Here is a 12,103-nt window from a genome sequence, read left to right on the forward strand (position 1 = left end):
CCGAATTTCTGTTCAAGAGAATATACGTTCTATAGTGTCTGCTTTTTCGTTTAGTCATTTTTTTAAACATTACTATAGTACTTATTGCTTGGTAGTTCTTACCACACACACGGAAGCATTTCCTAAGAGCCACACCTATCACACTGCCAGCAGCGGTAAGGGTCCAGCTTTTGCTAGCCACTCTCTGTGTTAACCAGCAGTGAGCAGTGAATCTCTTTAGTGTGCAGGCACAGAGATGGAGGACTGTTTGCCGAAATGCTTGAGAGGGCTTTCATGTTGCTCCTCCTATGATCCTACCCCGACAGCACTGTGACAGGCAGGCTTGTCAGGGATGCTTCGCGTGGAAGTTGGACTCCGCCTCCACGAACATTCTGTTTCCCTTCTCCTTTCTTCTTCTCATACTAGTTTCTGCTCTCTGTAGATTTCCAATGAGGACAGCGGGGCAGTATTTAGTGTGACTTGTTTGGCTGAATACTTTTGCTAGGTCTCGTGGGGAGGGCATCAACATTTAAACATTATTTAATTTTAAAGTTATCTTGAAAAATAATGAGTCTCATTATGGCATTTTCATGCACATCATTATGCTTAGTCACAGTCTCACCCATTATGTCCCTCATTACTTCTCTCTTCTGCTGGTCACCTTCCTGCCCCCAGTTGTCCCACTGTCTTATAAAGAATAATTGAATTCTATACTAGCAAGGAATCTTTCTCTCTCTCTCTCTCTCTCTCTCTCTCTCTCTCTCTCTCTCTCTCTCTCTCTCTCTCTCCCTCTCCCTCTCCCTCTCCCTCTCCCTCTTTCTTTCTCTCTCTCTTACACACACACACACACACACACACACACACACACACACACAAGCTGAACCTGACCAGCTCTCCCTTTCCCCCTGTGTTTTGCTTTCAGTCCTTCAGCTGTATTTTATTTCCCCTTGCAGAACTTCTTGAGGAACCAGAACAACAAAACTAACTACAACCTTGTCTGTGAAACACTTCAGTTCTTGGACTGCATCTGTGGGAGTACCACAGGGGGTCTAGGCCTGCTGGGGCTCTACATCAATGAGAAGAACGTAGCTCTGGTCAACCAGACTCTGGAGAGCTTGACCGAGTACTGCCAAGGCCCGTGCCACGAGAACCAGGTAACCAGAGAGTAGCGCTTCCTGAGCCATGACTCAGAAGCAGCGTGCCAGGTGAGGCACAGAGCCCACCTCACATGCTAGTGAAGCCTTGTTGCTTGTTCTGCTTGGTGTGGCTGCTTTTCTCAAAGAACATACAAAGGCTGAGGTGTAGACTAGCACATAGTAGGCTACATTTTAAATTGCATTATAAAAGAAAATTTCCCGTGAAAATATTTAAGATAAAAAGAGTTAATGAAAGAAGGGTAAGATTGTATTTCTTCCCAATGTTGAGTTTTTCTCTGTATCTCTAGATGTGTGGAGTTAACTCACTATGGCTTTGACTCCAATGCAGTGTGTACATGTTGTGGGGTATAATATCCATGTTACTCATATGCTTGGTTAGCTTATGAAGTGGATCTCATGGCTGTCATCTTGCTGATAAATAGCTTCAGACTCAGAGATCAGCTCAGAGATGGCAGCACTCTGAGACACTGCAAAGACAGCAAAGCTACAGACTTTCTGAACCCAAAGGATGTGCCATTTTGATTTCAGTGCACATGCACATATGAGAGACCCAACGTTCATCCTGGTTCCCAGAGTGTTTCGCTTTGCTCTAAGGACACAATGTGGGAGATGACAGGACAGAAAATGTAGGGAAGAAAAGGGCATCTTGTAATGTTTCTTACCAGTGTTTAGTATTCAGAAAACACCCTGGAGCAGGCAAGGTTCAGGGGCAGAGGCTCCATGTCATACATTTCTGGACATAAAATTTAAAGATGTGACTGATAGCAAACATCAATGGTTGTTCTAGAAAGAAGATGTGAAAAAGTCAACTTTTCTATTGCAGATTATATGACTGTACACACACACACACACACACACACACACACACACACACATGCAGTGCCTGTGTACACATATACACACGATATACACACACAAATGAACGTGTGTTCATTTGATGCAAACACGTTGACCATTATCATAATGGTATTGTTTTCTTCTCTGTGTTTATGACAGTGAGTTTGTACATGTTTTCCCTTTATTTTCAAGATCACATTTTAGTTTCCTACAATGATAAAGGTATCCCTGACTGTTGATTTAAAGCCGAGGTAAAGTGCACAAATTCAGAGGTCGGGTTAGCTGATAAAATTCTGTCTCTAAAATAAAAAATATACACATACATGTTTCTTTCATATTTTACCATTTTGTGAAAAATCTGCCAGAACCTCCCCTACTTTGTGGTGGAACTGAGTTTCAAACTTCCTGAATCCAAGTAAGTTCACCAAGGAAACACTTGTAATAAGATAGCATGCCTTACCTGGATAGCTCCCTATGCTCTGAAAGTGCACAGAAGGTCTTTAAGAAAGTTCTAGAAATGGTTTGAAATAGATTTCCTTTGGGTTTTGCAGATGTTTTTATGAGCAGAAACGCCTCAGGACATTGCCAGTGTTGCACAGGAACACGCCTTTCCTCTGCACAGATGTCCTTGTATAAAGAAGAGACAGGAGGCCCAGGCCAAGCTGCTCTGTTGGCTAGGGCTGCTGTTTCTTGTGTGACTCCTCAGGGTTTTAGATTCTGGAGCTGCTTGGGTGGCTTGGTAGCCTGGTCCCATGAATGTGGCCTTCAAGCTGCTTCCAACCAACGAAGCTCGAAATCCTGGCATATTGGACCTTCACCCTCAGAGTAGGCACATTGCTCTCTCTGGGCGTGACTGTACTTTGCTCAGTCACATCCCTCCAAGAATCCTATGAGCTTTCCCACCACCTAGCACATGCAGAAGTCAGTGCTCTGTGTTTTGTGAAATCCATATACAAATCTCCCCCCTCCTAGTGTTTTTAGGTTGATCATACCTTAAAACTAAGATTAAAGATCTCCTTTTGGAAGAGTTTTAGTTTACCTGCTCATCTTTGAAATTCTGCAGTGCTTTTCATGGTGTATTAGTATTCTGCACCCAGAGACATTTACCAATACCAGTCACTCAACAGACCCTAGCCAAAAATTCTAATTCAAATCTCCAACATTGTCTGTACACAGTATTAAAGTTTCATTCCTTATTACTACTTCCAGTGTTGTGTCAAAAATAGCATGTTCTTTTACAAGTGTCTCCTTTTCTAGACCTGTATCGCCACTCACGAATCCAATGGGATTGATATCATCATCGCCTTGATTCTGAATGACATCAACCCCCTGGGCAAGTACAGAATGGACTTGGTGCTGCAACTGAAGGTAGTATGACCCGCACTGGCCATGTACACCTTCTGGTCACAGTGAATTCTAAGTCGTCAAGTGACTGTACAAAACAAGATGCCACCATTGTCTCAGGTGGTGGACAGGAAAGAGGAGTGAACTCACAAGGCCCTTGCTGTGTGCCAGGGAAAGCAGGGTCCACCTGCAGGCCACAGTCATGTGGTGTGAGGCTCTAGGCTAGAGATGTTGAAGCAGCCCCTAACTTGGCCAACTATTTTAATTTCCTATTGTTTCATTACAGGCAGAGGTGAAAGGGTCTGAATATACTTTATTATAAAAGTCTTGGTGAGATCAGGGATACAAGGCACATACCTAAACACAATAAGGACAATATATAGGCCAGCCAATAGCCAACATCAAATTAAATGGAGAGAAACTTAAAGCAATTCCATTATTCAGGGACAAAAGAAGCCCACCCACTCTCTCCATATCTACCCAATATAGTACTTGAAGTTTTAGCAATAAGACAACTAAAGGAGATCAAGGGGATACAACTTGGAAAGGGAGAGTTCAAAGTATCACTATTCGCAGATGATGTGATAGTTTCCAGAAACTACCAGGGAACTCCTACAGCTGATAACTTCAGCAAAGTGGCTGGATACAAAACTAACTCAAGAAGGATCGTTCAATTTTTATTCATATAGTAGCCCGATGTATTCAAACCTATGGCAATCAGATATATCAGGCTGCAACTAAAGCAACAAACGTGTCTTGCTTCTCTTGAAATACTTTAAATATGGTTTTATACTTAACGACTAAACCGAGTATAGCCTTTAAATCTAAAGACTTTGTATATATTATTGCCTGAACAGAGCATCTGAAGAGAGCCTTTCTGAGGCAGAGCTATATCTGCTGGCAAGTTTGGCAACGTTCATGAGATAACACACTTTAAGTAAATTATTTGTAACATTGATTCCTGGATTGGATGGCTTAATTATCCACAATTTTTGAAATATACCTTCAATATAATATAGCACTGTAAATAAAACACTATGTGACATAATATAGTTTAAATGTAATATTACACAAGCTACCGTTTTAAATACACTTGAACAAGTTTCTAAGATGTCTTTCCTGTTCTTCAGCTTGTTGCCTTCATGTTTGTAGCTGGTCTGTGAATGCAAAGTGCCAGGTTTGTTAAGAGGCGGGAGGTGTTTTGTTTAAGAAGAATCCGCTTCCATGGAAGGAAAATCCCCTGCTAACAGGAGCACTGTGTGTGGGGTTTTTCAGTGTAGCCAGGCTCATGTACTTCCAAATTGGTTCAGATTTCAGGGGGTCATTTGCAAGGTTTCTTTCTATTCTCAGAAAATATGAGAAAGAAAATTGGTTAAAAGCAACACACTGCCAATGGCATTCAGAGACTGGATGCATTTTAAAGCCCTTTTCTATTGGCTCTGCAGGCTGTGGCTCATTAGAGGACGCAGCCTGTGTTGCTGAGGTTACCTCTTAATTCTGTAGGGATCTCCTCACAGAGCTCTCAGGATTTACTATCTCCTCTAATCCCTATGCTTTAGGTTTTAAGGCATAGTGTTCCAACCCTAGATTATGAAAGTAGGACTGTAGAATTTGAAATATCTGTAAAATATGAGAATAGTACAGAAAAATAGAAAGGAATCCGACTGAAATCCTCCATGGTAGCTGTGGCACTGGTGTGGCCTGTCACCTTCATTATCTTCAGATTCATTAGACATCCTTTTAAAGGCGGTATCGGGCAGTCCTGGGAGCCTTGGACAGAATGTGGAACCAAATGTAACCGGAGATAATTTATACAACTTTGTCAATTTAGTGCTTTGTCCACCTCCACCAAACAGTGACTCAGCTTAACTTATGTCGTTCTGAAAACATGTGAACTCTGAGTCTCTTAGAAACATCTGGGGGCTGGTGAGATGGCTCAGTGGGTAAGAGCACCCGACTGCTCTTCCGAAGGTCCGGAGTTCAAATCCCAGCAACCACATGGTGGCTCACAACCATCTGTAACGAGATCTGACTCCCTCTTCTGGGGTGTCTGAAGACAGCTACAGTGTACTTACATATAATCAATAAATTAAAAAAAAAAAAAGAAACATCTGTAAGCGGCTTCTACCGCTTTCCATTTCTTAGTCTTATCAGGAATCTGTGGAGAGTAAGGTTTTACGTGACAGAGGACAGAATGCTTCCAGTGCAACTCTCCGGTGCCCATTCAGGACTGAAGATTGCTTCACACCTTGATATCTTAAGTAACAATACTTGAGATAATGTTTGTAATTAATACATTGCAACACATCGGCAGTATAAACTGCTTCCATTCTTTATTAAGAGAATAGAACAAAATGTTATTCTCTGACATACTGAATAATAAATGCCATGAAATAAGCAAGCTATCAGCAAATCATTCTCTCTCTAACTCATGAATTTAATTTCATATATCTATTCTCAACAGTGACTCACACGTTTATATGCAATTTCAGTATGCTACTAATATTACTACTTCATTTTCTAAATGGTTGTGCTAAATTCTCCAAGTTCTAGCCATGTCTATAAAATGTCATTGATGCCTGTTCATCTGATTGTCTTATTAAAGTATCATTATAGAAATCTAACGGAGGAAGCACTAAAAGAAGCTATAGTTCTATTCAGTGTGGTGTGTAGCCACTTTCCCATTGAAAACACCTGTGATTTAAAATATCCTCCCATCTTTCCTGACTTTTACTTTGTATCAACAATGAAGTAAATTAAAACCTTCTATTTTCAAATGTTAGTATGACAAAATAATAAAAAGTTTCAGCTTTCATCTGATTGAGAAAACGAAAAGGGCTGTGTGATCTGAGTTCCCACCAATGCAGGGGATTTTTGACCTGTGCTGTGGACTTTGTATGTGCACTGACCCCCTCTTTGTTGTCCTCAGAATAACGCCTCCAAGCTTCTGCTGGCCATTATGGAGAGCAGACATGACAGTGAGAATGCAGAGAGAATCCTTTTCAACATGAGACCCAGGGAACTGGTGAGAACACTTCTCCAGGCTATGGCAGTTGGGTGGCAACCCCCTGCTCTGACTGGGTTGGTAGGAGCAGGATGACTGGCACTGGGGAGCAGAAAACACATAGTGAAGGCCTTTGTGACTCAGGATGGTGGATGCGCTAGGGTGTTGGAGTGTTGGATGCCCAGGAGCCAGAGGGTGTGGGCGCTGGGAATTGACATGGGGTCTTCAGCAAGAGCAGGAAGTATACTTAATCCCGAGCTATCACTCCAGCCTGATATATGTATATATATATATATCAACATCAATAAACAAATTTATTTATAGACATATTTTTTGGCCTTAGTTTAATGATTTCTGGGTATAGTTGGTTGTTAGCTTGGTGGGCTCAATTAGATTCGTGCATGGGTACACAGTGTTCATGATTAGACAACCTGAAGCATTGCCACCACCTTTCAGGCTTTATTTATTTATTTGTTTGTTTGTTTGTTTACTTATTTATATATTTATTTGTCTCTAGGTGGATGTCATGAAGAATGCCTATAACCAAGGCCTGGAATGTGACCATGGGGACGAGGAGGGAGGTGATGATGGTGTTTCTCCAAAAGACGTTGGACACAACATCTACATTCTGGCCCATCAGGTGCCATGTTTTTATCTGCATCTGTCTTGCTTATCTGGCTATTGTGTCTCGTGCCCACAACTTACTGTTTTATGTTTACAGTCTGGTGCTCTGATTTATTCAGTGCCTGCCCTCCTAGGTTTCAGTTGGAGAAAATGCTAAGTCCTCAGCAGGGCTAGTTATGCAATTCAGGGTACACTAGGGAGCAATTGACAAGAGAAGGAGGCTTGGGCAGATGACTTCTGACTAGGACGTCTGGCTAAGGAGGAGTTGAAAAGGAAAGGAGGCTTGGGACGGACGACTTCTGGGTCTGGAAGGAGTAAGCAGTCTCAAGCCAGAGCCATAGGAGAAGGAGGAGAGGCTTCTGTGGAAGCAGAATGTGAAAGAATTGGGTATAGGTGCTCCACACCTTAGCCAGGGCTAGCCCAGCAGGGAGCTCGGTCCTAAGTCACAGCTTGGCGAGCTTTAATAGAAGTCAGTAAGTTTGCTCTTCACTTGACTATGACTGAAACGAAGACTTAGATTTCTTCAGAGTAACTGTTTCCGTTCTGTTGTTTGTAAGTATCAATATTTGTTAAGGGTTACTTGATAAGCTCAATTCCACAGACACATTCAAGTTTAAGCTTATATCCTCTAACTCAGGTTTAAAATTTAAAACTTTAAGTATACACATAGTGACTTGACTTTTGTCTCCAAGAGACCCTATCAGTTTTAGAGAATAAAGTTCAGGTTTTGAAAACGTCTCACACGTCCCAGCCACTTCCTCCCACCAGCCGCCTCTCCTACCTGCTTTCCCATCCATCTCTTCTGTTGATTAAGTAAACAATGATGGATGGAAGGTCAGATTCTGAACAGATTTAGTTTTAAAGGTTGCTCTTTGGACATTTCCTGTGCCCTTCTACCTTTGTGTGACCATCTAATGGATATAAATTTGAATAATGTTTTTAAAAAGTCTTCAGGGAAGAAATCAGATTCTAAAAGCTACCAGCTCGCACTTTGGTGAAGCAGTTGATGCAGTGAGACACATGGGGTTCTCATAGTCTGCCAGGACACAGACACAGGCCCACAGGGCGAGGGCGCTAAGTTACAACTGCAGACATGGAAAGGCATGTTAGGTTTCGAGGAACAAAAATAGAAGCTGACAGACAAGTTGAGGGAAGTAGAAAGACAGAGATTCAGGATGTGGGAAAGTCCTCTTTCAGAGAGAAAGCAAAGTCAGGTGACGGAGGTTGAGTCAAACTAGGGGAAAAAAAAAAGAATGAGAGAGAATAACCTTGAATGTGAACAGAAATAAATAAACCCCCAGATGAGAGTTAGCATCACGTAGCATGCCAGAAGTAATGCTGAGACACAGGACCACAGGACGGAGAGAGTTGCCTTAGAGGCTGAGGCCAGTCAGGGGAGGAGACAGAGATTAGGGCAGAGCAGGGACTAGAATTGCTACATATTCTTCCTGGGCATTGGGTCCTGCTCCATCTGTGGTGGCTGTCTCTTGGCATGTGTGAGTAGCATCATGCATGAAGCAAACTTGAAGTCTGAGGACACTGGCATAGGAGTGGACATCAAACCTGAGAAAAGATCGTGGTTAGATCAGTTCTATCTTAGTAGGGAAAAGCAAAAAACACAACTAAAGAGTGGGTCTTAGCTCGAAGAGAATGCACAACTAAGAAGCAAGTGTGAAGTTCACTGATTCCAATGAACTGGGGCAGTCAGAGAGGTCAGAGAGGAAGTGAGGAGGTGGCAGATGCGGAAACAGCCGGGGTCCTGCAGAGGGCTTTGTAAAAACTTCCCCCAAGCAAAACTTTGGCAAAGCAGTAGTTCACAGGGCAATGAGGGTATGCCACACCACACAGCTACATGAAGGAAGCCAGGCTTCCGGACAGAGAGAGGACCAGGCTGAGTAAGGGAGGAAGTGGGTTGTGAGCTGCTGAACACATCAGCCCTGTGCTTTATCTGAGTCCACAGAGGTCCTTTTAGAAAGTTGTCGTCAGGGTGAACTCCCGACATGGACATCGTGTAGGCTTCATTCTGTTGTGTGTAACCGATGGTACAGCTGGCTGCTTCTTTTATTTAGAGAAATAGGAAATCATTCCCTCTTCAGCATGTGCCACTTTCCTTATGGAGTTAATTCCACCACTGGTTTTTCTTGAAAAGATTAGCAACTTTCACCGACCTTGGGCTCTTTTGATTCTTACATTCGTGGACCCTGTCGCTTGCTTTAGGCTAGGACATTGTATTTGGTTTTCTGGTCAGCCATGTTGCCTGTGAACCTACTATGTAAACGTCTTCCGCGCATGCAGAGAGCGCAAGCCGGGCAGCTGTTTCTCAGAAGGGGGCTGTGGATGGGTCCTGCCTGTGCAGCTTTCCTCAGAAGGTGGGAGCAGGACAGGAAGGCAGCTGATGACCTTGCAGATCTGTGGCTGCCTCTGCACAGCCCAGTCATTCGAGAACTGAACCGCAGCTCCCTCCTCGGTTACCATAATCACCTTTCACACAGACAGTTTATTTTGGTGCTCTCAGACTTTCGGGTTTTGTTGCTAATGCTTTTCATGGCAGGGACGCGGTTCTGCTTCTCAGCCTAGACATCCCCCTGGGCCCTTCCTATGGTCAACTTTACAAGAAACAAATAGTGCTTCCTGTAAGTGTCTTGTCTGATCTACATAAAACTATTAATATATCACAAAGGGAAATTCTTCAGCTTTGATTCTGCAGTGTCCTGCTGTGAATTTCTTTACCACCCTGCAGCCCTTCCTGACTCCCATCCTCCCAGCCTCTAGGGCTCATCTGTGCACTGGTCTCCATTTTTCTGTTTCCACCCATCCCTTCTCTCCTTGGGATTTCTTTTGAAACAGTTGTTACGGACTGTCTAGGGCATTTCTCATTCCTCTGTCTACTTCATCATGTCTTAAGCCACATCACCTCTCTGGCTTCATCGGGCAACTTGTCTGCTCTTGTCTGAGTCCCTTCACTTGACTCTTGGCTGAAAGAAGATGTATATGGAGAGGGCTGGGTATCATAGCCCATGCCTCTGTAATCTCAGAACTCAGGTGGCTGAGACAAGTGGACAGCTGTGAGTTCCAGGCCAGCCTAAACTTTAGCATGAGACCCTGTTTCAAACCACAAAATAACAACATAAAAGGAATAAATGAAGAAATGTTAGATGCTTTGTGGGCAGGAAGATGTGTTAAATAGAAAACCAGAAGAAAACAGGAATAATGCTCACTTTAATTAGTTACATGAAAATCTTCTCAAAATGAAAGCTTTAAGTTTTTCGTGAGCATTTTTCTGAATCAATAAATGGCCTTTGAAAATGTAATTTTAATATCTGCATGATTAGGCATCATTTGAATGTACTGTAATTTATATAATCACTTGTTATTGTTAAGCATTTGGTTTTCTAATATAATTGATATTATAAATTGTGCTGTGATTAACACCCCATACATTAATCTTTGTCTACTGTCCTGATGATTTTCCTAGGGTAAATTTCAAGGGGTTTAGTTCCTGGAACTATGCTGTGGCTCTTGATACACAGTGTAAAATTTCTTTTCACAATGTACTTGAACTCTAAACTTCATGTTGTTCGAAAGAAAAGACTCTGCTGAACTGACAGTGTCTGGAATGTAGCTCTCAGTTCAGATCTTTGTTGACTAGATCTGTGTGTGGCACGTGAATGGAGATCTCAGACCTACGTGTGAATGGGGATCTCAGATCTGTGTGTGAATGGAGATCTCAGATCCATGTGTGAGATGTGAATGGAGATCTCAGATCCCTGGGTGACATGGGAATGCAGATCTCAGATCCGTGTGTGGCATGTGAATGTCAGATCTTGTCTGTGGTCACTTCCTTTGCAGGGGTTCCCAACCTTCCTAACACTGTGTTGAGAATCGCCATAAAACATGGCGTAAAACAAATCCCTCGAAACACGGTGGAAAAGGTTCTAGTACTTTTATTCACAAACAGCAAATAGCAAATAAATGGTAAAATGGACCTGCACGCGTTCATTCACACACACACTCCTCACTAACCTTTCTGGCCTGGCAGGAGCAGCCCAAGTCCCGGAAGCACTCAGGTAAATGCGACTCGATGTTCCTTGCTTTCTGGTCCTCTGGAGCTGAGCTGCAGCAGTGCAGGCTTTGTTGGCTAAGCATGAGGTGTCCGCGTGAGCATCTGCATGGGGTCCATGCAGATTATTTCTCAACACAAGGTTTTCTCCTCTGGGCCCTCCAGAGGTGAGCAGTTTTGCCGTGCCAGACCGGAGTTTTTAAGCTAAATTCAGCCAATTACAACTAGGGTGTTCCACACATTACTTCATGCACTTCTTTATCATTCACGAGCATACATGCGCTCTCTATGGCCTGGTTTTCATAGTTATCTAGGGCCGCCAGCACGTGCCTCACCTCAGGCAAGGGGCTCGGGTGGTGGGCATGAATTGTTCTTTTATCACTTTCGCCCATTCTCCAAGGCTTGGATTTCATGACTATCTGTGGCTGCAGGAAGTGCAGCTATGGTGCCCTTTGGGCTGGCAACTTTTACAGCTTCGAGTAAAATGCCCTCTGAGGCTATGTGTTCTTTACAAGCTGTGACCCTTTAATCAGTTCCTCATGTCATGGTGATGGTCCCCCCCGCCCCATAAATTATTTTCTTATTACTTCATAACTGTAATTTTGCTACTGTTATGAGTCATAATGTAAATAGCTATGTCTTCCGATGGTTGTAGGTTACCCCTGTGAAAGACTTGTTTGGACCCCAAAAGTTGAGACCCACAGGTTGAGAACCGCTTCTTTAGGGAGCATCTAAAATGGACTGTGTGTGCATTCTTGGATTCATTGATCATTTGCATTTCTCCTGTGAGTTACTTGAAGGTCTATTTATCCTTTATCAGGTCTCCTTTGTCTTCTACAATTTTAATTAAGACTCATAACCATTCATCTATCATACTAATTATATTTATTTTCCAATTCATTGGCCAATCCTTTTTGTCCATCTCCTTAAATCTGTCAAAAACTCCCCTGGGTGGTCTGAAACTCCTCTCTAGAGCAGGAAACTGGTGTATACCTCTGCTAGCCACCAGCTTACCCACAGCATCCTGGGTCCCGGGTTCTAATCCTTCCAACATTTCAAAAGAAGCCTGATTTAGAAAACATTTTTAAATTGTGAAAT

The 12,103-nt window shown here is 42.9% G+C and overlaps 1 protein-coding gene across 1 annotated transcript in view; it reads left to right on the top strand.

Moving 5' to 3' along the window:
* Positions 1-12,103, top strand: part of Itpr2 (inositol 1,4,5-trisphosphate receptor type 2) — a 404,943-nt gene that overhangs the window by 276,035 nt on the left and 116,805 nt on the right. The window contains exons 42-45 of the mRNA XM_085839778.1: positions 933-1,133; positions 3,231-3,341; positions 6,247-6,342; positions 6,839-6,961. Coding sequence (XP_085695904.1) covers positions 933-1,133; positions 3,231-3,341; positions 6,247-6,342; positions 6,839-6,961 — 531 coding nt within the window. The remainder of the gene's footprint in view (positions 1-932; positions 1,134-3,230; positions 3,342-6,246; positions 6,343-6,838; positions 6,962-12,103) is intronic.

The sequence above is a fragment of the Mus caroli genome, unplaced genomic scaffold (assembly GCF_978045245.1).
Source record: "Mus caroli unplaced genomic scaffold, Mus_caroli_1 scaffold_7, whole genome shotgun sequence".
Taxonomy (NCBI): domain Eukaryota; kingdom Metazoa; phylum Chordata; class Mammalia; order Rodentia; family Muridae; genus Mus; species Mus caroli.